General features: G+C 37.4%; 2 protein-coding genes across 7 annotated transcripts in view; one reads left to right on the top strand and one right to left on the bottom strand.

Moving 5' to 3' along the window:
* Nucleotides 1-201: 201 nt before the first annotated feature.
* On the bottom strand, nucleotides 202-12,834 carry LOC101156493 (proline-serine-threonine phosphatase-interacting protein 1). Of its 3 annotated transcripts, none has more exons than XM_020704064.1 (21): nucleotides 12,751-12,834; nucleotides 12,320-12,457; nucleotides 12,136-12,238; nucleotides 11,845-12,041; nucleotides 11,521-11,634; nucleotides 11,332-11,425; nucleotides 11,116-11,255; nucleotides 5,209-5,309; nucleotides 5,054-5,128; nucleotides 4,915-4,949; nucleotides 4,719-4,825; nucleotides 4,570-4,632; nucleotides 4,095-4,199; nucleotides 2,937-2,982; nucleotides 2,648-2,727; nucleotides 2,130-2,228; nucleotides 1,957-2,053; nucleotides 1,746-1,833; nucleotides 1,592-1,668; nucleotides 1,054-1,151; nucleotides 202-952 (listed from the first exon to the last, which is right to left on the bottom strand). In XM_020704064.1, the coding sequence occupies exons 1-21, from the start codon at nucleotides 12,751-12,753 to the stop codon at nucleotides 821-823; spliced, it is 1,992 nt and encodes a 663-aa protein (XP_020559723.1). In that variant the 5' UTR covers nucleotides 12,754-12,834; the 3' UTR covers nucleotides 202-820. The 3 variants fall into 3 exon arrangements, 1 of the variants encoding a protein (XP_020559723.1); XR_002290411.2 differs by having other exon boundaries at nucleotides 927-952; nucleotides 1,054-1,494; nucleotides 1,571-1,668; XR_002290412.2 differs by having other exon boundaries at nucleotides 927-952; nucleotides 1,054-1,432.
* Nucleotides 12,835-13,839: 1,005 nt separating this feature from the next.
* The window catches only part of scaper (S-phase cyclin A associated protein in the ER), a 56,932-nt gene continuing 43,585 nt past the window's right edge, over nucleotides 13,840-27,186 (top strand). Inside the window, exons 1-9 of one of the 4 annotated variants that reach the window (XM_023955815.1) lie at nucleotides 13,840-14,171; nucleotides 19,904-20,021; nucleotides 21,077-21,153; nucleotides 22,678-22,875; nucleotides 24,489-24,589; nucleotides 25,008-25,124; nucleotides 25,646-25,773; nucleotides 25,845-25,924; nucleotides 26,000-26,131. In XM_023955815.1, coding sequence (XP_023811583.1) covers nucleotides 14,004-14,171; nucleotides 19,904-20,021; nucleotides 21,077-21,153; nucleotides 22,678-22,875; nucleotides 24,489-24,589; nucleotides 25,008-25,124; nucleotides 25,646-25,773; nucleotides 25,845-25,924; nucleotides 26,000-26,131 — 1,119 coding nt within the window. In that variant the 5' untranslated portion in view covers nucleotides 13,840-14,003. Of the gene's footprint in view, nucleotides 14,172-15,414; nucleotides 15,903-19,903; nucleotides 20,022-21,076; nucleotides 21,154-22,677; nucleotides 22,876-24,488; nucleotides 24,590-25,007; nucleotides 25,125-25,645; nucleotides 25,774-25,844; nucleotides 26,132-27,186 lie in introns of those variants that run through there. The other 3 variants (XM_023955814.1, XM_023955817.1, XM_023955816.1) reach the window with 3 other exon arrangements.

Raw genomic sequence — 27,186 nt, 5'->3', positions numbered from 1 at the left:
TGCTCATTTACACAGTTAGAATAGGACTTGAGTGGTTACTTGAAAGAGCCTTACTTCATTTACCTTACAGGAGAGCAACCAGACATCGAAGCCCACAAACCTCCTGGAAATTATAGACTATGACTAGTCTGCCCGGATGTATTTTTAAATGACTTATTTTTTCACTTTGGTGATTAAAAAATATACAGTACATTCAAAGCATCATTTCAGCATCAAGTGTTCTTTACTGATTTTTTCTATTAAACAAAACAATGAAATCTACATTAAATATAAAGAACATCTTTCAAGCAATCCTTTGCATCTCAAATACAAAAATATGTACAACTATAAATCAAATGCACCTCAGCAGAATATCTTTGATTTTAGATCATTAAATACATATTTTTCACACAAAAAACAAACATTTCATGCATATAAATTAGTGCCATGAGTCTGTGCACAAGCTTGGCAAATGTCCCAGCCATCAGTGAACAAAAACAGTTTGGGTTCATGTCTATGATCCTGCAAGCTAATTAACAAATGTAATATTTGTGTTTTACTGAATTCACAACTATGCTTTTATAGTTTGTTGGAAGTTAAATGAACGTGTTTGTTGCTCTCAGCCTTTTGTTCGAAGGATTGCACTAAGCATGCAGCAAAGAACTGTTTTATCTGTGCACTTGTTTGCATTGCTACCACCAGGTGGCATCAGAGCTAAAACATTATTTTCAAAATCCTACAAACCCTAACTTCAATAAAAACAGGACAAGGTAGTTTGAAATGACGAAAAGGTAGACTGTCCATGTTGAAATACATGTTATCAGACCTCCATGTGCAGTGATCATACTTTTTCCAGGTAGGAACCTGGAAACAGCCCAGAATAACCATTACATTGCACCTTCCACCAGCCATCTTCGCCTTGATCTGTGACAACCACGACATCCCCAACACATAATGAGAGCTCGTCTTCCATCTACAGAAAGATTGAAGCAACCAGTGAAAATTTACTCTCTAAAAAATGATCAGTGTTTAAAACTTTTTAAAGTTGTGCCGTAATAGTGGGAATTAGCAGACCTGTGCCTGGTAGTTGTACACAGCCCTGTACTCCATACTGTTCATCTGGAGCTTTTCGGCTCCGGGAATGGAAGCATATAAGCCGTCTGTTGGATTTACTGAGGACGGACAATTGGTTACTAATCAGCATGTAATTTGCAACCATATGTATTATATATGATCAGTGGAGAAGTTGAAGAAAGAATCTACTCTTTGTGGCATACTGGATACTTCCTCCCAAGCTATATTGGTTGACACAGGGACACAACCCTACTGTAGGAGCTACTTAACCTTCTCACAGTTCTCATTCTGATATGTTCCTCCCCTTTGGAACTTCTTTGTATTTTTGTTGGCATTGTATGATCATTTTATGATCCAACTTCTCACTAGTCAGCCCGGCCTTTAACGATACACAGCTCCACATCAGCTTTGAGTTACAGAACAGTCTCACTAAAGAATTGGGCACTTAGTAGTTTCTCTTTTTAACTGTTAGGACTGAGTGACTTTGCATTAATATCCATTACTATTTCATAACTGGACTGTGACTTTAATAACTTACCAGGAGGTTGAGCAACAGGCTCATTGTTGTTCTCTTTGGAGCTTGTGGCACAGGTCCCTTGAAGCAGGTTTGAAAATCTACAAGTTAAACAAAACCCTTATAGTTTACGGCAAAACAACATTTTGTCATCGTTATAAAAAGGTGATCATTGAACCTTTTCTTTACTTCTCCTACAAATCCAGGGGAGCCATTTTTCTCAGATGAAGCAGGACTATCGTAATAAGATTGGAACTCAATTGGCTCTGCAGACAGAGAGAAGGTTCAGTGCACCCGGAACGTCTGCACAGCTGGGAGATAATATTCAAATCGTCGCCATGGAACATATTCAAATTTCAGTGTGGGAAGGCAAAGAGTTGAGCCCCTACCTGGGGGCATCGAGCAGGTCTTGTTTCTCTCCACAAAGTAGTTGTTGTCTGTGATGGTGTCACAGTTTTCAAGCATATTTCTAACATTCTCGTAACACTGAAAGAGCAATAATGTGTCACAAACACAGGCCTTTCATCCGCACATCAAGCACGCTTCAGACTTTCACACTCACCTCGTCATCTTTTACACACTGCATTGACAGGTGGTTGCAGTGAACCCAAAGGGCATTCCTCAGTATGTTGATTCGGTCCTCTTCTTGCTGCTGAAACATCTATGGAACAGCAGTTAGACACTGGTAAATAATTTAGAAAATATTGTGTCTCTTACAGTTTTTGCCAACTAGAATAGCCCGGATTCTTAAAACTTTCTTCAGGCAAAAAAGTTTGAGTCTTTCTCTTGAATACATTCAGGAATTCATGCAAGTCTTTGTATTTATGCCTCCCTTGTGTAGAAGTGTGTTTTTGTATTTTTCCTGCACTGTTGAGCTGTGACTCACAACTGCTTTTAAAAGGACATTTAGATGTTGGCAACCTAATTCTATCAAACAACAGAAGACTGTTTTGTATGGAAGCCTTTTTGGAAGATCGGTGACTCATCTAGCCTGGTTATAGGAGGTACTGTGTGTTCAGTTTTGCTTCTTTCTGGGGGTTGCATTTTAGGACAAACACCTCATAGTTTGAAATAACCCACCTCACAAATCTCAGTGTGTGTTTTCTCCCACTCCATGCGAACATCATCAAGCAGTTCAATGTTGGATCTGTACTGTTTTTCTGAAATGAACCCACAATTTCTTAGAATTCACCACATCGAGTCTAAATGAAAGTTCATGCATCAACTATGTAGTTGCATTGCAACTACAAAGTAAGAAATAAAGATATGAGCAACATGGAAAAATGTTTCAGGAATAATGAATTCCATTTTTTATTTTCCCTTTAATAATAATAAAGAAAGTTTCACTTCTCAGTGGGGTTATTCTTACCAGCTTCCACTGCTGCTTCTGTGCATTGCTTACATTTGGTGTTCATCTGAAAAAATAAAAAATAATGCATTTAAAGCAAAATTATTATTCTGTCAAGTTGTAAAACATCAACTAGGTATGATTTCAGCTTATTTTAATATTTTCATAATATTTGAACAATGTTTATTGTATTTTTTCTAATTAATCAAATCGGTCTCTAACAGACAGTGATACAAAAGACACAATGATCTTTTTGAAAATCTCTAAACAAACATATACATCTACAATATGTGTCTGTAAACTGATGTTTGTTAATCTACGCTTGTCAATTTACATATAAAGCAGGCATGTCCAAAGTCTGGCCAGTGGGCTAAATGCAGCCATTGTCCACATTTCTACTGGCCTGCAGGCTCTATTCCTTTAAAATTCAATAATATGCGGCCCCTAACAGAACTATTTATACCATGTCTTGATTCTGATTGGCTTAATTACATTATAAGCCATTGTAAACCTGTAACAACCCGAGCTTCAAATAAAAATGTTTTTATAATTTAGGTAAAAGCGCATTTATGTATTTTCCTGTTCTATGTGACGAAATGAAAAGTATCATATTTAAAAAAAAAAAATTAAAATTCATTTGCATTTTATGTTTTTATAAGGGTTCAAATAATCCAGGTCGAATGATTGGCCCCCACACGTTTTCACCTCCCCATATCTGACCTTTTTTGCAAACTGTTTGGACACCTCTGCCATTATGTTTGTATGCGCATTAAGTAATGCCAACACAAACACATAATTCTTGCAACAAAAATCCATAAACTAATACAATAACTGCTGCTCTTTAGTTACACTAACCTTTCTGCCTTATAGAAAAGAGAAATAAATGTTCTGCTTTACAAGGACACTAAAAGTGAACTTAAGTAAAAAATAGGAAATGACTACACACAAAAAAAGTATTACTTTACTTGAATTTATATAAAAAAATTTAATGACTGCTGAACTCTCAATAATTAGAATCAGACAACCAAAATGTCACAACTGTTGCTTGACAAATTATTTTCCTTTTTTTAGCGACAGATACATTTGAACAAAAAAATTTTGTGGTTACAATACAATTTAATTTACAATACAATATATGTATAACACTCTTTTGTGAGTTGCACCATCAAACATATTTACCTTCTCAATCTGTTTAGGAGTAGCTGTGGGCGCGGTGCCCAACCTCTCAGCCGTTAGTTTCGCCTCATCCGCTTCCCTGCAGCGTTGCTCATAGGACTTTTTAGACTGGGTTTTAGAAAGAAAAAAAAAGTAAGAGCAGTACTTTCAAGGTATACCAGCCCGGGTTTTTTCATTAGTGCTTCATACTGAACCAGTGACAGGAAGACGGGGTGGAAGGATACAGTCAAATAACGACTTGTCAAGTGTGAGGAGAGAAGAAAAAAATACACCCCCATTTCCTTCCTTTTCAGCACAGAAGGGACAATGTATCTGCTGTGTTTAAACTAAAACTGCCATATGCCAGTCATAGAAACCACTCTTCAGAGAACATTTATACAGATTTTCTTGTTTGTGCTGCATTATTAGTAGTCTGTGGACCAAAATTTGTGATTCAATATGAGTTCATCATCTGAGTTCTTTTAAAACTTAAACTTACATCAACTGTTCTCTTGTACTGGGAGACTTTATTTTTCTGGGTCTTCTCCATGGTAACTTCAAACTAGAAGAAGGAAGGGCATTGCAAAGTTATTCTGTTGTAAGTCCAGTTCCATAAAAAACAGGACACATTTTCTCATAAATATTTGCCTTTTTTCTCTGTTCTTTCTGACGTTCTCTGAACTCTTCCATTCTCTTCATCTCCTCCTTTAGGAGTTCAGACAGCTGAATATGCAAGCTTCCCACATTTTCAATTTCTATAAGACAACAAAATTTAGATTTATTAGTGCTGATATGTGTAGGATGGGGGCATCCTACACAAAATCACTGGGCAATCCCTGCTTACGAGTTTTCATTTCATCCAACGATGATCTTAAAGTGCTGCAAAAGAGGAAATTATAGTTTTCTTTCAATGATTTGCACTAAAACCTTTTTTTTAAATAACCAGCTTTTGCACTGAGTGATTTATAACTTAATGCACCTACCAAATCTCATTTAAACCCCCAGCTTTGCGGGCAATGGAGATCAGCTCCTTACCATATTTCTCCTCTGCTGATGCCCTTTATTACAATAAAAAATGTGTGTTGAGAATATTTTGACAGCTTTGGAATTTCACGTTACCAGAAACCGGTATCCACACCTCATTTTTAGGAGCTCCTCCATGTCTTTGCATGTTCGCCGGCCCTCATTAAGTCTTTGGATAATGATCTCATAACCAATATTGCTGATGAATTCTTTCCCCTGTGACCACAACACAAACTTTTTTAACAAAAACGCTGCAAACCACACAACAAACTATGGTGGGGGGTGCCCAATATTATACAAAAAGGTTCCTATGATATCAGAAACTAATCAGTCATAACTGAAGAGGATGGTTTTTTTTTTTAGCTTTCTGTGTGTAGGTGGTGTAGTTTTACTTTAAATTCAAATTGAAACAGTTGTATGTTAAGCTCTGATTGGAAAATGGAGAGACCTAATATGCATCTTATGTAAACGAGTTAACACTACCACTATTTTATTCAACAAACATTCAAAAATATTCTTTTATTATATGCCAAATTAATAAAGGAAAAGAATAGGAACAGATTTGAACAAACATAACAGTCATTTAGTCATACAAAAAAACGATAAACTATTAAAAAAGAAGTTTAAAAGCTATGGTTAACACAATGGATTTACAGTAGAACCACCACCAAACGTTTCAAAAACTCACCCAGAATTCATCTTTAAATCGTAAAGCCATCTTGCCACCAGTAAAAAAAGATGAAGAAAATTTCCTGCTACAGTGCACCAGCTTGTGACTCGACGCAAGTGAAATGGATCACTACCCTCTCAGGAAGCGAGTCTTCGTGCAGCAACTCACTCATAGCTGTTACATTTGAATGAGGAAGAGCTGCAACATGTCAGTGGTTGCAAAAAGTGAGCTCACATGTGAAGTGACTGCTACATAACATACATTACTTTGATTCATACATTGCAGCAAAAAAGTTCAGGCAACCTTTAAAAGGTAGATTTTATTATGTCTTAGTATGTCCTCACAAAGGAATTACAGTGCAACTCTCAATGCAATTTGCTGCCAACCATGAGTTATTGCATTGAATAAATGATGCAATAACAGAAATTTCCAACAGTTTGCAATTTAGCAGCCGTCCTGAGTAGTATTCGTTAGTTCAAAGTGTGCTGTGACTCATTTTAAAATGTACATTGTTAGTCTCATATTAAAACCCAATGTAGCCACGAAGGGGACCAAGCCAGGGTCTCATTGTCCTGGTCCCAAGCCCGAATAAATACAGAGGATTGTGTCAGGAAAATAAAATCTTTGACTAACCAAATATGCAAAACGTGCTAATCAGTCTTGTATTAAAACCCAAAATGTACCACCAACCTCAAAATGAAACAGGAAATGTCACAATAAATCTTTACTGAAACAGATAATAGAAATGTAAAACACAAAAGCAGGGTTATAATTCATCATGTGATCCGTGCAGCTGTCTGCCATAGTCTGTCACTTCACTGTTCATAAATGTGTCCTGGTTCTTCAAAACCTCTGCCACTGAAATCTGCTCGTCTCCATCTTGGTCCATTTCATTGATGAGGTGGAGAGCCTATTGATGACAAATTTATTAAGAATCAAGAGGTAAATCAATAGATACTAAACACGTTCTGTCTTCTTAAAAAAGTCTTCAGGGTATGTTTCTATTTTGTGTCACAAAATGTAAAAAAAATAGAGCCTCGCTTGGTTGCATGCTCAATAAATGCCACGTAGTTCAGTTGTTTATTTCCGGTTGTCAAGGCAACCAAGGTTATACAACTTTTACAAACATGAAAATAGCTTTTCAAGAAATGTAAAAATAAAAACAGCATTTCTTTAGAATGTGTTTAAAAAACTTCAGCATCCGTTAAATAAGTTATGAGTGTAGCTACTGGCTGCCGTGCCACAATTAAAGAGCATTGACTGCATTTGAAATAAAAAAACTTGGGAAAAAAGTAGGGGGAGCATCCTGTAACTTGCAGCTTAGAGAAGGGTGAGTAGTTTTATAACAATCTAGAGCATTTAGTAGCAAATAAATAAATGAATGAAAAGAGATTTTATTCTTTACAGAAGCCCAAGTCAGACTTTTAACAGTAAAAACCCTAAAAACTAGAAGGTAAAACTGAGGATTTTATTCTAAAATGTCAACTTTTTGAAAAAAGAAGTCTGATGTTACATTTTCTTTGAGTTGCTTGATTGATTTCAAAAAGTGTTCGAGTGAAGTTGTTGCTACAAAAGGAACTAAGAAAAGGTCATAAAGAGATGCACGTGCTTCTTCCCCATTTTAAGACTCTTAATGTTACTTCTTTAAAAGTTTAATGAGACAGTATTAGGTTACAAATCTATTGTTTAGAACCCTAAAATGTGTATATGTATCCTTAGGTTAAAACATACTTAATACATTGGAGTAAAGGCTTTTCTAAAACCTAATGTTTCTGTTTAGTAATGGCTAATTAACATCTTGACAACAGCAAACAGGAACCTCTGGTGTTCTCTATGTGGCAACCTCCTTTGAGTTGACCCAAATATTTGTGTTAAAATGCTCTGTCTTTGAACACTTTAATGCACTTTTCCTGTCAATTTTGCAAAAATGCACGTGCTTTATTTGATTAAAAAAAATCCTTCAAATGTATAGGTCCATAAGTGAAATTTAAGTTGGTTTTTTTTCACAGAAGAGAACCAGAAATATTTTGTTGGTTGTTTTGCAAATGCATCTAAAAATGCTTTGTGTGGCAGATTGTTGCAGAAAATAATGTAACCTGCAAAAACTATTGAAACAAGTAAAAAAAAAAAAAAACGCCCCTCTCACCCTCCGCGGGTGGTTTCTCCTCCAAGCTCGGGTCCTCTACCAGAGGCCTGGGACCTTGAGGGTCCTGCACAGTATCTAAGCTGTTCCTAGCACTGCACTTTTCTGGACTGAGATGACTGAGGTCTTTCCAGGGATCTGCTGTAGCCACTCGTCCAGCTTGGGGGTTACTGCCCCGAGTGCTCCATTACCACAGGCACCACTGTCACCTTCACTTTCCAGGCTTTCTCCAGTTCTTCTCTGAGTCCCTGGTTTTTCTCCAGTTTCTTATGTTCCTTCTTCCTGATGTTCCCATCACTTGGCACTGCCACATCCAACACAACGGCTTTCCTCCGTTAGAATGCTACTACTCAAGCTATAGTCTTTTCTTGACTTTTTTTCTCTCCAATAATATATATATATATATATATAGTGTCCTAAAAGTGTTTTAAAAAAGAGGCCTAATTTTGAATCTGAGAAACAGAGTTTACCAGCAAGACAAAGTTGAATGCTTCAAAGCCACAAGAAAAAGAGGCGGTGAAGACGTCATGTGTTCGGACTAAAAATGTGTGTGTAAAAATAAATAAGCTTCAATATAAAGCATGACATAAACTTTCAAAGGCGTCAGCGGCTGCACAGCGACACACTTGTTATGCCAAGGCTGTCAATGAAAGTCAATGGGAAAAAAAGATGACTGTAACTAGAACTGACTCTATTCTCCTCTTTCCATGTTATTTAAACCATGCAAATGTATCAATCCTCACTAAACGGGGATGACAGCGTCATCAATACCTACAAATATTTTCAAATGTGTTTATGTAAGATACGTTTGATAATCTATGTGGGGAGGTTCTTCCCTTTTATCCAATTAAGTGCCCCTTAATCCTCTTTAGAAAATCTTGCAAAAGTTCTTGTAACGTTTAACAGCACAGTATAAGTTTGCACAATTCCATTTTGTTCTTAAGAAACACCAGAATTTCAATGAAAGTTCTATTTACAAATGTCCGTCTCATTTGTGCAACTATTGTGTGCTTAGTAGCCTTTAGAAATAAGGCTTGGAGGCGGGGCAAAGGTTTGTCATATCTATTAATTTTAGACCGCTGCTGCTAAGTGTGCCTGTTATATCTGTGTCATCATTCAAACCCCTCAGAACAGACATGCTAGCTGTTGTGGTGTTTTTAGTCTTCCCTTAGTGAGTCAGAAGGTTAGATTTATTTCTACTAACGACATCAGTTGTTTGCTCAGTGATGTTTGTTTGCTAATCCTGCTTAAAAAACTATAATATACTCAAAATGTCCATAGTCTACATAACTAGTCGAAAGTGTTAGAGTTCTCCAAGTAACAAAGTAGTTCTTTTATTTTTTTATTTAAAGTGGTCATCTCCAGAAAATGCCCCAAAATGGTACAAAATAATTATCTGACAGAGCTCAAAAAAGGGTGCACTTATATAAAACTGAAAAACTGCTTACATTTTACAATTACACAAAAAGGCCCTTTCCAGTTCACTTAAACAATGAACAATTTGATGCGGTTTAGGTGTAACAAAGGTCGCTCAGGAGTTAAAAGTCATTCCTGTACGTGTGCTAACTTATTGTCCCCGATTACTTATAGCCTTCTCTGTCTGCGTGAAAGTACTGGAACACACGAGCCTAGCCGCTCATACCAGAGGGCACAAGATAATGACCCAAAACCCACGCTATTTCAGAGCTAGTCAATGATAAAGGAACAAAAGGTGGATTGGTCAGCACCAGTGACGTGCAGTCAGGAGAGGCAGGTGAGGCTGTGCCTCACCTGTCATTATGGGAAGAAAAGAGAAAAAATAAATTCAATTATTATATTTAATCAGTAATTTGTGCTTTGCAGTCATTTTCCATTTAAATGTACCATTTTTGGGTGTTTTTTCTTTTCAAAATCGCTGAATTTCCGCATTTGCCATTCAGATAATAAGAAATGACGTGCGATGAGGCACCAGCCCGCTGAGCCTCACCTTGGATTGCGCAATACCTATGCAGTCAGACAGTACTGCTGTCTCTCTGTGTGTCGGTTCAATCACCTGTACTATATGAGCTGAGTTTACATAATTTAGCAGATGTATATGATGTACAGTGTTTGTTTTTATAAATAACTGTATGTGAGGGACGTGTTTCTTGTGCTGAGCGCTAAACGCCGGCAAAAAAGCCGCTGGGTGAGGCCAGACTTTCTCGTGCCTCATGTTAGGGGGCGCCGGTGAGCCCTAAGATTATGAACAGCCTGAATATAATACTAGAAGAAGTGATAGCAAGCGGCAAGTCATTTTCTTCAGAAGGAGCGGCGTATGGACTTTATTTACAAGTAAAGGTAAGACGATAATAACGTTTGTGCTTTTTTCTATGCTGCAGTTTGTATATGAAAAAAAAACATGTTGAAATGATATTTTAAACAAAACGTTAACTGTTGTCAATTAAATGGTGAATAAGTTACTCAGTTATTTATACTCATGGTTCATATGTTTGTAAATCTGAGTGATGACGTCAGTGCCTCACCAGCCATTAACCTCACCGCACGTCACTGGTCAGCACAGTCTCCAGATTTGAGGATGAACTGGACAGACGAGTGAAAGCAAAGCAGTGTAAGAACCAAACATTTATGGGAGCTTCTAAGAGACCTGCGATGTACTTCTATAAGCTTCCCAACTATGTTCAGCTTTTATGTCTGTATAAAACAGCAACTTGAATGAAAGACAGTCACTATTCACACATAATTTTCTATACGAGCGGCCAGTGCTGAACTGTCTTCTTGGTCGAAAAGTTACGGTTAGGATTACGGTTAATACGTACGACCAACACTTAAAATACGTGCAGGCGATGCAGCAATGTGCAACAGGAATTACCATCAGTTTTTGTGCTTGGTTGGTACATGCGAATATTTGCCTAAATGAAAATTTAGGAACGCATTTTGCTCTACGAGTTCATTCTGCAGCTGTTTCTATCATCCAAACAAACTAAACTGGAATCATGGAAGAGTTCTAAAACCTTTGGCTGATAGTTTTACTGACTGATCACTTCGGAAATCACATAAGTGCTCGAGAAAGTTAGCATGCAGGTGTGAGAGACTTGGTTTTCAACTTTCTTCATTCAGAATATTGTTAGATATTAGACTTTTAAGATCAGGCAATATAAAGGTTTACTCGTGTGTTCTGTTTAAGATATAATTTAACATATAATTCATATGTGAGGCTGATGGAGGCTTACCTCCTCTCTTGCCGAACCGTAGCTATTGGGTGCAATCCAACGCAGCTGTTCGTCTCGATTTAAATTGCCATCTTTGTCTTGATCATATAGTTCTTTAAATCTCACCGTTTCTTCAATTTCCCACTTTGAAGGAGAATTATCTGATGATCAAAAAAAGGCGTAAATTAGAAAGTTGAGAACAGTCAAACGTGAAGGTTTCAAAGTTGGATATTTTACCTTCACCACGCACATCTCCAATAAATTCACTCAGTGAGATGAAACCATCCTTATCTGTATCGTATTCAGTCAATACATCTTGGATAGTGAAATCCTGAAGAAATAGAAGGACGCTTATTTAAAGCTGGCTATTGCAATAGATAAGACATATGCAAAATTAAGTTTAGTTTTGCAGGAGGTGCATCTCACAGCCATGCGATCCACTTCAGAGGGATGAGTAAAGGCCAGGAACTCTGATACACTTAGACCAGGTGTGTCATCTATGTCTGCAAAATCAAAACGCTTTTTTTCTTTCAAGTGAAGCTAAAAAAAAAGAAAAGAAAAATGAATAAAACTTTGTGGAGAGATCCATCTGGATACATGTAAACATTTTTGTGCAATTTTCATTGAGTAACACCTCTTAATCAAAAAAAAAAACAAAAAAAAAACAACAACTTCTTAACGAAACAAGAAAAAGTTGTTTTTTCTTCCAATAACAAACTTAACAGGATGTTTAAACATTTTAAGTTGTACCTGTCTAAGCGAATCTTGTTCTGGGTCTTCCAGAACAGTGCTTTCATCAAAAGTAAACAGCTGGTCATGAGCAACAGTGTTGTATTCTTCCCATGTTAAAACTCCATCTTTGTTTAGGTCAAACTCAGGAAAGCGCTCCTCTGCATCCTCCAGAGCGTATTTTCTGTAAACATGCTGAATCCACAGCGTGATTTCCTCTGTTAATAAAGCACACAGCATGTCGAGAACACTATGCACGACCAGCTGGTTTATTTTATTAACTTTATGACCTAAATCAATAAAAAGACATACCTGCACCCAGAAGGTTGTCCCCATTTGTGTCAATTTTCTTCACAATTTCCAGCAGTTTCTCCCTCTGCTCTTCTGGAGTGAGTTTTTTTATTTCTTCTGTGGTCTAGAAAACAAAACAACAACAACAACAAATGACTCAAAAGGTTTAAGGGAGCAATAAATCATTACAAAATAAAAAGTAAACCTCATCTCCCAGTAGTACAGCCATGTCATGGTCAGGGTTGTGCTGATCTCCATTGAAATGATCTTGGAGATGTTTGTGGGAACTAAATCCAAACCCAAACTGAACTACGAGCCATACAAACACTGCAACCCGTTTCATCTAAAACACACGAATAAACAGACAGTGTTTTAAATTAATGCTAAAAGGTTTTTACATGTTCCTGAAACACAAAGACAGGAAACATGAAGATAAAGCCAATGCAACTATGCTATCTGGTGGCCACCTGGGGAAATATTATTAAAGCAATGGCAGCAAAAGGAGTAACGCGTAAAAACAAAAAACTAACTTATTACTTCTTTTTTATCTTAAAAATGTAAGGCAAAGCAAACAAGCCAATGGTGTAACAAGTAAAAACCCCCAAACAACTGTATTTCCAAAATGCGTGTGTTTACCATGGAAAGTTTTCCGCACTACACTTCATTCTGATGTCATTCACCTTTGTTTCGAAAGTGTTTCCGGTCATACATGTCAAAATAAAAGTTTTTGTTTTATTTTTTTGTCACAGAACTAAAACGTTTATTTCACTTATAGCTGCAAATTAAAAGAACGTGGTATTAAATTTATGTTTAAAAATAGAAAGTGTTTTGGAGAGACTATCTGAAAATGTAGTGATGTGAGAACATTGCATATTATGAGCAATTTACTGAGCTCAGTGATGAACCAGGCAGGTCACAGGGCTCACCAACCCTCTTCCAAAGATATAACATCTAAAAATAAAGAGGTGAGGAGGATAAAATCTATATTTTTGCATTGGAGATGGAAAAAAAGAGGTGAAGAATGCTTTCACAGCATTGCTTAGTTTTTGATTCTCCAGTACACAAAAGCACCACACTTATGTTCTATCATAACATCATTGGGGTTTTTGAAAAGTATTGTAAAAGCAGTCATAAAATACAACAAATACTACAAGATAATATTCTACATTTTCAATGCTTTTTTTTTATGTTTACCCGTGACTACAATTACAAGGGTAAGAGTCTGAAATTTCCCTGTCTGATCCAAAAAACCAAACTATTCCTCCTTCACAACTTCATCTTCTGCAGTTTTAATCCCTCATAAAAAAAGGTAAAAAAAATCTGAGATAACAAGAAGAAAATGTTATTTCAACTTGTTAGAACCCATGGTGACATCGGTGTAACAGTAAAAAATTAGAAATGTGTTCAGTTGTCCACCTGTTCTGTGGTATATTCCACATACACACACGCACACACACATAAAATAAAATAAAATGTATAACAGATGACAAAAAAGCTTTTATTTTGAAGATATTTGTGTTCTTTCGTTGTATTCCTTTCTCTGAGCTGTGTCAGCGCAACCAACCTTCTTAAATGTCCCGCCTGATCTTTGTGGTTGCCATGGTAGACAATATGTAAACCCGCCCCCCTTCAGAACGAAATCTGTTCCACCCTTTGACCTGAATTGTACCGCCTGTGATTGGCTGTCTCTATTGCCATTGGGGCATTTCTATTTTCTAATTGGATAATCCAAACGTCAATTACAACTGTAAACTTAACGAACTTCCTGCTCTTGTGCGCACTGTCATGGATTTATCTGACATGTTTTTTCCATTATTGCTAACACAAATACAAATTTGTTAATAGGTTTTTATTTCAGTGTAAGTAAGCGGAGATTGTAAAGCAGGCTAATGTCCAAAGACAGCCGCCACGATGGTCGACGCCGTGGCGCCGGTCAGCATCGCCTTGGGCCGAGAATCAGCCAAGGTGCAGACGGGAGGGAAAGGTCTGGTAGCAACAGCTCTGGCTCATCGCACGGAGGAGGCAAGAGTAAGAATGGCTCTATAACATCTTTGAAGGTATGTGTAAAACTTAACAGACTTGCTAATGAATGCTTAAGTGATAAACACAGAGGCGCTTTGGGGTATAGGTGAAGCTAGCTTCACCACATGATGATGGTCATTTGAAATTTCTTTTCCGTTTTCTGTCACTGCTAGCTCTTTAAACTATATGTTTTCATATATGGAATTAATGGCAATCAATTATTTGATCAATATTAATCCTAAAGTGTCATTATTAGAAATGGTAATAAACAAACCCATGTTATAATAGTATTATCTTGTTCCTATTAGTTTTTTTTAATTTTATTTTATAGAATAACAACGTTTTCTTTATTCTAATGCATAAACACAGTACATGTCTCTACTTATCTCAATATGTAAGAAAATTGCACGAACATCACTTCCATTGTGTGTAATGAAATCAAAATTGCCAAGATCTAAACATCAAGAACTAAAATATGAAAGTACATTTTTGAACAATTATTTAGGAATAACAAGAAGGGTTATCGCTTTAAAGACTCACTCCAATACAAATTGTGTCTTTAGTGTTATTAAACATGTTCTTGTAGCATTTTTCCTCATGATGGAGAATATGAATAAAGAGAATTAAGAGTGAAACTGGGTTTGAGTATTTCTTTATTCAGATCGTGGTGAATCGGGAGCTGACAAAAAAAAACAACACAACTACAGTTTGAAAAAGCTCGTAGTTGTTGCGTAAAAACTACAACTGCAGACAAAGCCATGTACATCTTTGTTTCCTTTGTCTTTGTCTAAGGTGGACTCTGGCTCAAAACTGTAAAATATTGCTAAACATTTTTGTCATACCGGTAATGTTAAGTTGGGGTTGTGAGGGGCTGTATAGTGGGAGAGAGTGTAAAAACAGGTATGATGGGAAATGAGGACAGGCTTTCTCCGTGCCAATACAACTCTAAGGCGAATCTCTATTGAACTCCTGCCGCTCTGCTGAACCTATGTCCTAAAAATGAACACAGGCTTTTTGATGTTTGCCTAAAAACGGCACAATCATAAAATAAAAGACTACTGGCACCACTTTTAAAACAGCTCAAATTATGATTGGAGTGAGACTTTCAAAACAACCTTTATTTATGTCTGCACCTCATTATGATGATGCATCATGTAGCAGTTGACTCATCACTTATAGTACATACTGTTTTTTTATGCCAGCTTGCAGCTTTACTGCCTCTCTCTCACCATTCAGCAGGGCCACAGCAGCAGACCGGCTGTGCACACACGACTGGGCAGTGTTGTGGTTGAAGGGGAGAGCAAGAGATGAGAAGCAGATAGTGTGGGGGCTCTGGTGCAGAGCGGAGGGAGATGAGGAGAGGAGCAGAAGCAAACGTAGGAAGCTCCATGCAGCGGCAAGCTGGAGAGAGTGTCAGGCGTTAAGTTAGGCCCAAGAAGTGGATGCTTACTCAGCTGAGTGCAGGGGGCTCAGACTAGATTACAAAGCTCTGGACGGCATAGCCAAAATGAACGAGAGTACTTGACAGGCCTTTGAGCGCTCGCCTCTGTCAGTCTCTCTTGAAAGAGGAGTTGACACAGCTGGGCAAGTTGCTATAGCACTGAGGACTACACAGTAGAGGGTTATTTTGGTCCTGCTGTCAGACGACGATGTCACCTTGGACAAATGGCAGTCCTGGTTAGGGTAAACAGGTTGCAAGAAGTGGGCTAAATATGTCAGGCGCGGATAAAGACGAGGAACCTCCTTACAGACTCTACTTCTATTCTGTACGTATTCTCCAATGTGAGTTTTTTTTTCATTTCTTTCCTAAAGAGGTTTGCAAGAGATGCCTGTTTGTAGAGCCTTCTAAAAGGGAAACTCGATACTTTCCCCTTGCATGTGGCTCTATAGAATAAATGGGCTCTGTCTTGCATGAGGAAGAACTTCCAGGCTAAAAATGAAAGCTGAAGCTCCACTTTGTTCCTTTTCGATGCAGACCAGGAGATGACTTCTTGGCATCTGATTAAGTGCATCTACAATGTTGCTGTAAACCTGTTCTTTTCAGAACTGGCTGCTGCACTTTTCATTTCCAGTTGTAAATATTATGAAAGCTGTGTCTTTCGTTGTTAACCCAGCCCAGGAAAACCAACATAACCATTCAATCTTTTTAAAGGTGCATTGCTGTCCATTTTAAAGGGCTTTTGTTTAGATTTCTTTTATCTCTTTGTAAGCTTTTATTTCTCCAATTGCCAGAGTAAAGGCCAAGCAATGCCACTTGACATGTAAAGAATTTTGCTCACCAAAAGTAGGTCAGCTGAGTGTCTCCCTTAGGGACATTAAAATTATCAGTCAAATACACACATGCTGTTTTTTTGCCCGCATAACTCCCAATAAGCACATTACACATGCCTTGGAGTTATAGATGGGATTTTTTTTTCATAAAATCATACTTATTTTGTGCTTGTTAAATTATTTATTTTGACATGAAATAATAATTACTCTGTAGATTTCTCATTTCAGTGGTAGCGCTGGTGAAAGGCAGCCAAGGATCTGCTCATTCCATGACTCATTTGCTATCAACAAATAAAATGCCTACTGACCTTTTCTGTTCATTTGACTTAATAAAATATTAGATTGTAAATTACTTTTGTTACAGTATTAACACAATAAAACCATAGATTAAATTGACTGATATCCTGTGAAAAATGTGTTTGCTGATATTTTTTCTTTCTTTTTTTTTCTTCTTTTTTTTTTGCATAACTTAGCTGCCAAAATAGCATATAAACTACTGATGTTACTTTGGAAGGTTTAAAGCACGACACCACCCAAAGGGGGTCTTCCCAAGACTCATATGGCTGTTAACTGCCTATGAAAGTCCTATAATGAGATTTAAAGGAAAGAGGAAGATCAATAAACACCAGTGAAGGTGGCCTTCTTGGAGTGGATCTTTATTGGGATCGGGCCAATCCAACTTTCTTTGCCGTGTCTTCTGGAGAAGTTTAAAGCTCCGAATGGGTCTTAATTACTTGCAGATGCTTTGAGAATGAGCAAGTCAGACATGCAGGGATTGTCACAAGATCAGGATGCAAGTGGGACGCTAATTCTGCCTGGTAGGAGATCATAAAAGGTCGAGGCTTCTGAACACCTCACCTCCATTAAAGGGTGATGGTAGGACACAGAGGAGTCAGCATTTAACAGGAAGAACAAAACTTGGAAGAGGAATTGAAAAGCATTCTCAGGGAGCAAGACCAAATGAGACCCTTCCTTTTGAGGGTAAATACCTGAGCAGACCTTCGGTGACTGGAGGCTTCCACATCATCCTGGCACATTTGTGCAAGTGGAGCTTGAGAGGAGCTACAGTGCAGGTTCTGTGGGGAAATAGGAACAGTGGCAAAAAAAGACAAAGGCTGCTCATGGGAAATGAGGTTGGGAGGAAGATAAAGTTCCTTCAAGAAGTCCAGATAAAACTGAAGTGGAAGGTGGTGTTATGGTCTGAAGAGGCTACGGAGATCATGCTCATTGAATTTACAGTTTAATGGAAGAATGGTGTAAACTGGTATTTAAAAAAAAAAAAAAAAATAGCAACCAGTTTCAAGACCTCCTGCATCTGACCTGGCTGTTTCCAGTCAAGGTCGGATGAAGAGGATTCCCTCTACATCCGGTAGAGGGAGGAATATCGAACGCTACAATCCTAATATTTACTCAAGTAAGAGCCACTCTTACTGGCAAGACAACTATTTACACCCTAAAACTTCAAGATTCTGCTAACAAAAGATGTAAAAAGACAAATTCTGGTATTAACAGATATTGACACTGAAAAAAACAGAACATCCTCTTATTTAGTCTTTTTGGCAACAACAAGGCTTTCACTGATCTGTAGAATTAAATGGGAATCTGATACTTTCAAACAAACATTGGTCAAAACTTACATCAGATATTTAAACCTTCCATTTCTTTAATAATATGCAGCAAATAATCTTTTTTATTTTAAAGAAAATTATGCATTTGAACACAGTCCACGGCTTGTGTGTCTGAAATGTTAAACGTGTTGTGACCGATAACTTTGTTTCCTGGTATTTTTATCGTGGTTGTCTGGTCAAAGCTGAAAAATGTTAGCAAGACTTTTTGGTAGAGATGTTTTACACCGGCTGATGCCCAAAATGAATTTTTCTTTTCATGCATTTATCTTTTGATACTGATAATGTGCTGAAAATCTTTTTTTTTTCTAGAACAAGTGGTACAAAAAGTAATAAAACAAATGCAGAGCATTAGAACTACAACCGTAAGTAGAAGTAGATTTTTTTTCTTTTTCAAATAAAAATCTGCTTGAGTAAAGGGAAGGTGGAGGAGAGCTACTTTTAGAAGTTCATCTTGATGTGCTGCAGATGCATACAAAGAGCGAGCAGTCTGACATTATTTGTTTTGGTTTACAGTATGTTTCCCCACCCGGGGTGACATCCCAGCTTACTGATGCATATCCAATGTGCAGGTCAACCATGATGCATTTTCTGCACTGACTCCGTTCAGACTGTGTGCCTCGAGCTGTTTCTTGTCACGGTCTGTGCCAGAAAAACCTCTCCCATCCACTTACAATGCTGTGTACCACAGTGGTCCTGGTCCACAACTACAAATGAGGATTTTTGTGCTTTTAAGTTAGAATCTTTGGACCAAATGTAGTCATTATATGAACAACTTAGTAGTCACTCAAAATCTGAGTCAACATATTCATAATCCTAATTTTCTTAAAAATATTTTTGGGTGTTTTTAACATGTTCTTGTGGCTTTTTTTTATGATGGAAGACATGTACCCAAAAAAATAAGTTCAAAATAGCTTTTCTGACTATTTTTCTTTATTTTAAATTCTTGTTAATCAGAAGAAAAAATGTTGAAAAAGAACACATTTGTGATGTAAAAAATACAGTAGGCGGGCCACAAGCTCCCTCCTCTGCTCTGCTCTCCCCCAATCTAAGATATGAACTATGATATATGTTATTCACAACTAAGATATGAATTTCTAATGAACTCCTGCTCTGCAGCTGGCTAAAAACGTCATAATCATAATTAAAAGACCACTGTGAACGCTTTTAAAATGGATCAAAAGACAACGAATGGGTCTTTAATGCAAAAAAACAGATTTACCAGACTTTTGTGGGTTATTGAAAGTCTTGCCCATTTGAATTCTTTGGATAAAATATTAATACACAATGTTCCCCTTTTTTTCTAATAATATTGAAAATGAAATTGTTTTATTTCAAGCAATCAAAACAAAAATAAAATGGAGACAAACAAAAGAAATATATTTTTGTACACATCAAAACTTGTATGGATAATTAGTCATGTGTGGATTGGAAAATAAAAGAAATCAAAAAGTAAAAGAAGATAAATCCATACGCACAAATACACACAAGCGCAAGTAAATGATGACATTTGATTACTCTTTGTCATAAACAGACATATTTGCCCTTATAAATACATATTGAATCCGTTAAATATTAAGTTTTTAAATGTTAAGTTTCTTAATTAGGGTTTCATTAATTCAGTTGCTTTAAAGGGAGCGGGAGGAAGCAAACTTACATAATCGACTTTAGTGAAGGTGTTCAATTTGGTAGTATCAAACCCTGGCTGCAAAGATGTCATAAAACGCTTGTTATACTTGAGCAATACTGCATTTAATGGCAAGGCGCCTTTTACTTGAATGGCACCGTATCATATATTTGCTTGATAAATCATCAAGACAATTCCCATGCTGGAAAAATGCTGTGAGATCTTCCTTCCTTCTGTTTTGCAGGCCTCGTTTCAGCGCTCCAACAGCCACGACAAAGTTCGCAGGATAGTCGCTGAAGAGGGCCGTGCTGCTCGAAACCTCATCGCCTGGAGTGTGCCTCTTGAGAGCAAAGAGGAGGAAGGTTGGTTGCTGCATGCAACATAAACTTGTGGCATGTTTGTAAAAGGTCCTAGGTGATGCGTGACAGCCTAATCTCAGTTTGTTTGAACCATTTGGGGATCCACCTTTATCAGCCTTCAGGGGTATTGGTTTGTTTCCCTGCCAGACTTGACTGTCTTTGCCAGTTAGAATGTTAATAAGGAGACACGAAAGATGCTTTTGTTCTCGAATAACCCCATAGTGTGAATGCAGTGAAGAACAGCTAGTTCTCTGGAGTCTAGATTGTGATGGTGGCTCTGGAGCTGGACATGAATGCTGAGATCTTTGGAACTTAGTGAAGAAAAGGAGGAGGAGGAGGATTTACACATCTTAGAGGTTATTTGCCCTTCCCTTCAAATTTGACTACTTCCAAAGTAAAGGGATCATGACATCTTAATAGACGAGAGAATAACTGGGCCAGTTTGACTGTAGAACTTTAAAAAAAAAAGTAGTTCGGATCCAAAGAAAAACTTCTAAAGCCTTGCAGAGAAGAACTATGGCATAAGATTGTCTTGCTTTGGTAACAGGTAGTCACATTAGACTGTTACCTTCATAAAAGTAGTACATGGTGCTATACATTACAAGCAGGGTTTAATCTTTTATTAACATTTGTTTCATTCAAAATAAGTTTGTCATACTAGTCTTTATCATTCCACTTGTGTCAGTCAAAATATAGACAGATTCCTATTGATAAACTATTTGCTAGCAGTGAAGCTTGAATGATCAAACCTTTTTGCGCTTAACCCTCAGGTGACCAACTCCTGGCCTCAAAGGCCACTGTCATCTTGTTTTCCAGTGACCCTTGTGAGAATACTGAGCATACTGCTCATTAACTGGTTAGGTGTGTTTGACTAGAAAGCTGACATGACAGGATTGTGTTTAAAGAAGCAAGGAAGGGGCTTTTGATTCCAATAGTTAGTTTGTCCCGTCATAAGGGCCTTCACATATTGCAGTTTTTTTTGGTTACTTTTTTATTTTACAAAAAATTTAAATACACAGATTTTCTTGATTTTTCTTCTACTTTTCCCCCCCAAACAGTTAAATCCAAAGGCAACTCCAGCGGCAGTTCCAGATTTCAGAGAATTAATTCTGGACAACATAAGAACAAAAAGCAGGTTGGAATTCCACTTTTCTCCACCCGAGGGCGCTGTTTGTCAATGTATTTTACTTACTGGATTGAGTGTATGCAATTGTATTTGTAAAAGTCATGTGATCTATTCTCTTAGACTAAGTTGTTCATTTTTATGAAAATTTATTTTTCTCAAGAGCAAAAGCTAATAAAATTGATTGGTTTTGTTTATTTTCTCTATTCTATTTTAAGTACTGTAAATAGTTGTGTAGTACAGTTGTACATATTCAGTTATTACCACATAGCAAATATTTTACCAAAAATACGTAGGCTGAAGCCTTAGCTTATTGTGCCTACTCTAATTATAACTCTGTTTTTAAATAGTTCTTAGGGGTGTAATAGAACAAAAAATGATACATTTTTAGACGACTAATATTCACATACAAAACTCTTACCGGTAGGTTTCCCCTTCCATATTTATTAATGACTACATTTTTAAATAGTTTCCTAAAATATAAAATGAAGTTTCATCTCTGGAATCCATCTATACATAATTTCCACAGTTTCACACCTTTAACATGTCATTTTTATTTTTTAAATGATCTAAACCCCTGAGATCATAGTTATTTTCTCTTAATTGAAACAAATGCATGTTTTCTGGCGATAACCTTTTTTTAACTTTGTTCAATATTATAGCATTATGAAGACTAACAACATCATAGATGTTTATATTAGAAAAAAACTGTTTTAAAGATTAATGATTTTATTGAATGGTTGACTATATTTATTGATGTGGAAAATAAGGCTTTTTTTTAAAATAAGGATTTCCCCAAATATCAACACAGCAGAAGGTATATTGCAGTATGAGAGAAGAATTAACCATATAGAAAAGTTTTATTAAAAAAAAAAAGTAAATTCATGTAATCTTGCATATTGTTTGAATGTAAGTTAAATGAAATTTCCAATATAATTTTGATTCACTAATTACTCAAAAAAAATATTCTTTTATATATTTTCTCCAGTAGCACTTACTTTATCAGAAAACCCACTTTATATTTAATAATCAACAGATAAAAAACAATGTTTAGGTTATGTTGCGATTTAAAGATGATCTATTCGTATCGAACCATACTTTTCAATTTAAATCGTTTTTTTATTTTTTAAATCGGACTCCTTACAAATATAATTTATTTTCAAAAGAATCAGTTTGGGGGCCAAACGGAGCTTTGCAGAAAGACACACAAAGATGTCAGCATTTCAGAATTTGAGGATATTTTAAAATAATTTTATTTTTATTTTTCCAAATTTCTTGTATTTTTATGGCTGTATTTTATGGCTAATCTTTCTTGCAGTTTCTCATAATTGTTTTAGTGAATGTGTTTTTCAGTTAATAATAAAGAAATGTAGGGTCTCCTAAAAACAATAATTTTCCAAAGAGGTTGCAGATGACTTGCATATATCCAGTCACATAAGAATGATGGTATATAAGAATAAGAAAAAAAAAAACTTTCCCCTACCCGTTTATCGAGTCAATCAAAAACGTAGCATTCATTCTTTTTCTTCCACACAGAATGCTGGGGTGGACATTAAAGGCACAGCGGGAGCCTTACTGGACAAGGGCCCAGAGAAGAGCCCCACCAAGGTCAGACAGCCGCGAAAAGTAGACCTACGAGCGCGCTACTGGGCTTTCCTCTTTGAGAACCTGCGTCGAGCTGTGGATGAGATTTATGTCACGTGTGAATCGGATCAAAGCGTCTTGGAATGCAAGGTTAGTTTCTTTGAAGAATCCCCATCTATTAAAAGGAGATGAAGTCCTTGTTTATGTCAGAGGCAAACTTTTAGGATTACAGGTTTCATTCCCCTTTTATATTATTTGTTGGCTCATAGAAGAGTGAACCCTGCTTTGGTGCAGCCTCATGTTGGCTCCTTGACATTATACTCTCCGTTCCATATTTTATTGAGTCTTCTGCCATGCTGCATTATGCTGAGCATGAATGTGGCGATGGTCTGTGGTCAGCACCGTAGGCCAGTTCCCAACGGTAAGGTGAGAATGGAGTCAGTGCCACAGCGCAGCTCCCTGTGGTGTGATAAGCATGCTGTTGGTTGTCAAGTGTCAAACAACAGGCTGCTAAGAGTCCCCCACCCCCCTTTTCCCCCTCTCCTCCTTCCCCTTCCCCTCATATACCACTTTATCACTCTACACTCTGAGGCTGTCTAATGGGTATGAAGCTGGGCGCTGCTCATAATCCCTTTTCCCACCCAGGTTGGGCTTAATGGACACTGATAAATGATGAAGTCATCCAGAGTAGAAGCAGAGTGCTTTGATTGCCCCCAGCCGCAATCCCCCAGTGTGGCTGTGGGCAGCCAATGTTGTTTACGCTCGTGCAAATGGCCTGGCATTGTCAAACTAAAGCATATGAATATAATCATCATCAGGAAGTGATGTGGAGTTATCTACCAAAGCTGTGTTACAGTAATGTGCGATATTGAGTGAAAACCTGAGTGCTGGTGTGATATTATTTTCCTCTCAGAGGGAAAATGTTCCCCCAATAAAACAGATGATAATATCACTTTTCTAGGATTTCCTGCTAAAGTTTTTAAACAATTTTAAAGTGTAATTTTTAAATGAGATCTTTTTTTATTCATCAATTATTATGGGAAAACTCTGACTTTGGCCTACATTTTCTTTTCATTTTTTATTTATGTTGTAAATTATTAATAACTCCAGGAAAGGAATCTAGTGAGTTTTTAAACATATATAAATAATTTTATATAAATTGTAACATGTATGTTTTATATCTGGGATGTTAGCATGTGAAATCGGTGTATGAATCTTCATCCATCCCAGCCTTCATTACCAAATGAACACAGGACCATAGCTGGGCATTCTGACTGTTAACCAGCCCTAATCATCAGGCCTGCTGCTGGACACATCTTTCACTGGCTTGACTTGTCTATTAACTAAAAGCACTGTGGAGCTTTACTCTCAATTACCACTCCCTTCACGCTTCCCATCAATCACTTTTGCCTGTTTCATTAGTGCGCTGGGAAAAAGCCCCTCACGGCTTACCGCTTCTGTATAACCAGTGCTGTAAGTCAGGCCAAGTGCAGATAACGGGCATCTCCTCTGTGGAATTTGCCTTCTCTGTTCTTCCTCAAATATATTTCAAGGAGATGTCTCTGCGCACACTGCCAGCTACTGTTTTGAGAAACTTTCTTAAAATATGAATTTCCCCTTTCTTTGTCAAGAAGTGTTAAAAAAAAGAGTGATATTTTCTGATTTATTTTATCTCTTAGACATTTTTTCATTGTTTGTGTCTCACAGTTTTCTAGAAAACAATCATGCTCATCTGCTCGGTTTCATTATTCTGCTGTCTGCAGGAGGTACTGATGATGCTGGACAACTATGTCCGGGATTTCAAAGCTCTCATAGATTGGATCCAGCTTCAGGAGAAGTTGGAGAAAACCGATGCTCAGAACAGGTGAGCTTAGGCTAATGTTTTGCTTCTTTCACCTTGGCTCTTTTGAAAATTTTCCATGCAGAAAAGCTTAAAGGGGCTTCAGTGTGTTTCCTGGCTTTAAATCCCAAACAGGAATGGATCAATACTCTTGGCTTTAAATTAAAGAATTCCAAGGGTTTATTGGCTTCTCTTTAACACATTGACCACTGGAGCAGTAAATTGTCTCGGCAATTAAATTCCTAGTGCCTGCTCCGATGTCTTTATTTAAAGTGTACTTGTAATCGATAAGACAAGCCGAAGCCTAAACGTTTCATTTCTTCTACAAATCAGCTGCCAGCCTAATGTACTGAATGTGTGAGTCAAGCCTGTTCCTGTTTAGCTGCCGGAAGTCTCATTTGATTCAGTGTTAAGTAATGTATGGCCTTTTCACTGTGCTCAGGCCCACCTCTTTAGCTTGGGAGGTGAGGAAGATGTCTCCAGGGCGTCATGTGATGCAGAGCCCCACATCAGACAGAGTAGTACCTTCTACAGGTGCACGCCGTGCTCTAAACTTTGGGTAAGTTCTCTTTCTTGTTATCTCAAATCCTATTTCTAAACTCTCTGTCATCCCATTGTAGGTTAGTCAATATGTAGAATGCTTTTTTTAAGGTTTGAAAATGTTGTCTACAAATAATTTAACAAAAGGTTGTTTTTTTTTTTTTCTTCTTTTGGAGGATTGTTACTTTCAGTTTCTTGAATTTCCTGCTTTGGAGGCACAGAATCAGTGGGAAGTGTAGACAGAAGTGTTTCTTAAAGACTGCTGAAGCATCTGTTCAATATATGCACTGCTCTGTAACCTGAAGCTCCAGGAAATGGATATTGATCATGACAGAGGCCTGTTGTACAATACAGTTTCGTGCTGTCTTGGACTGGAGCCTCCCGGGAGCGGTTAGATTGACTGTCTTGAGTAGACTGAAGTGTTTTCGGCAGACAGCACAGAAGGACCTGCTGGGAAACCGGATTTAATAGGATTTAAAGTTTTGCCGGTACAGATTTGTTGGTCCTCATGCTTAGTCTCTGTATGAATGTTTTGGTCAGCGGTCCTCCATCAACACTGGCTGCAGCTCGGCTGTCCCACACGGGCCCCAGCTGGGCAGACAGAGTAAAGTGCACCAAGTTTGACAACAGCAACAGTCAACCCAATGTTTTCCCTGCAGAGAAACCTGGTAAGACACTTTCTCTTTGGTATGCGCCTCAAATTACTCTTCCTTTCATTAATATTTTACACATTTTTTAGGTAAAAAAGATGCTGAGGGCTGGGAGACGGTACATCGAGGCCGTACCGCCAAACCTCGCTCTGCTGCTATAGTGGCCAAGGTCAGCCCTGTCGTGGCTCAGGTCAACCCAAAGCAGGACAGTGCCAAGTGTAACCGGTCACTTGTGGTGCCACAGGAAGAGCAGCACCCCCGTCCTGAGCTTCCCTCAGTTAAGGAAGCGATCCAGGCTGACACTGGACAGCCAGTCTCTGCAGAGCCTGACCCTCTGGTGAAGGTTGAACACCCAGACAATGAGGGCATAATGGAGGTACTAACATTGAGTACCTTGTGTTGTCTTTCTGCCCCCACATATCAATTATTCACATGGAGCAGTGTAACACTATATCATTTTATCAGCCGCATGTGTTTTTGTTTTGGGCTCCATAATATTACCAGACGGGGATATCGGCTTTGAAGCCATTGATTGGATGTTGACATAAAAAAAAAAGTCAAATTTTTATTGTACTGAAATAAATACAGAAGATGAATCTAGACACGCTTGAGAAGAGTGTGAAACCTTCAACAGCTTATGCAGAAATGCAAACATGTATTTTTGCTGCTCTGTCTCCCTAAATTCATCATCAATGGATGTTTACAGCATGTTAGAACTGAAGGTGTATTGCACAAAAGTTCAAAGGTAAGATTCAAGTAAGAGGAAAGATTCAGACTTGACATAGTCTGAATCTTTCAAGTTGTTCTGGATTATTCTTGCCAAACTAGGACAAAAAGATGCAGGTACATTAAAATAGGTTTGGAGCATATTCACAATAAGGCTTTAAAAAATTCAATAAACTTATCATTGAATAACTGATGGGAAAAAACACACTACATATGTCTTAAGTCTTTTTCAAAAGGTAATGAAGTGATTAAACAATTTTTGCAGACAGAATGATCTAAAATGTTAATTATTGAATCTGTCATAAAAATTCTTATCAAGCTGCGACTGTTATTTTTTATTCTGTATTTAACTGCTTTGTTACTGGAGTTGGGGCTTGGTGATATGGCCTAAAAATAAAATCTCCTATTTTTTTTTTTTAAATTCGATTTCTGATTTTTTCCCCAATGCTATGGAAGCTCCGGGGAGCCAAAAAGGCTCCATTACACAAAAACTCAAATTAGTTATTTTAGTTATCGGCCGTAACAAAAAATTTGAACTGATTTATTCAATCCATTTTTCGCCCAGGCCTAACTGGTGTGTTCACTTAACCTGAAGGGCTGGGTTTAAAATCATTTGGTTGGTTTAATAAACTGATTTTATTTTAGTTAATCTAATTTTTCATGAAATTCTTTTTTTTTTTTTTTTTTTTTTTTAATGGCAACAAC

Source organism: Oryzias latipes, chromosome 6 (genome assembly GCF_002234675.1).
Source record: "Oryzias latipes chromosome 6, ASM223467v1".
NCBI classification, from domain to species: domain Eukaryota; kingdom Metazoa; phylum Chordata; class Actinopteri; order Beloniformes; family Adrianichthyidae; genus Oryzias; species Oryzias latipes.
This window is presented reverse-complemented; position numbering and strand designations above follow the sequence as displayed.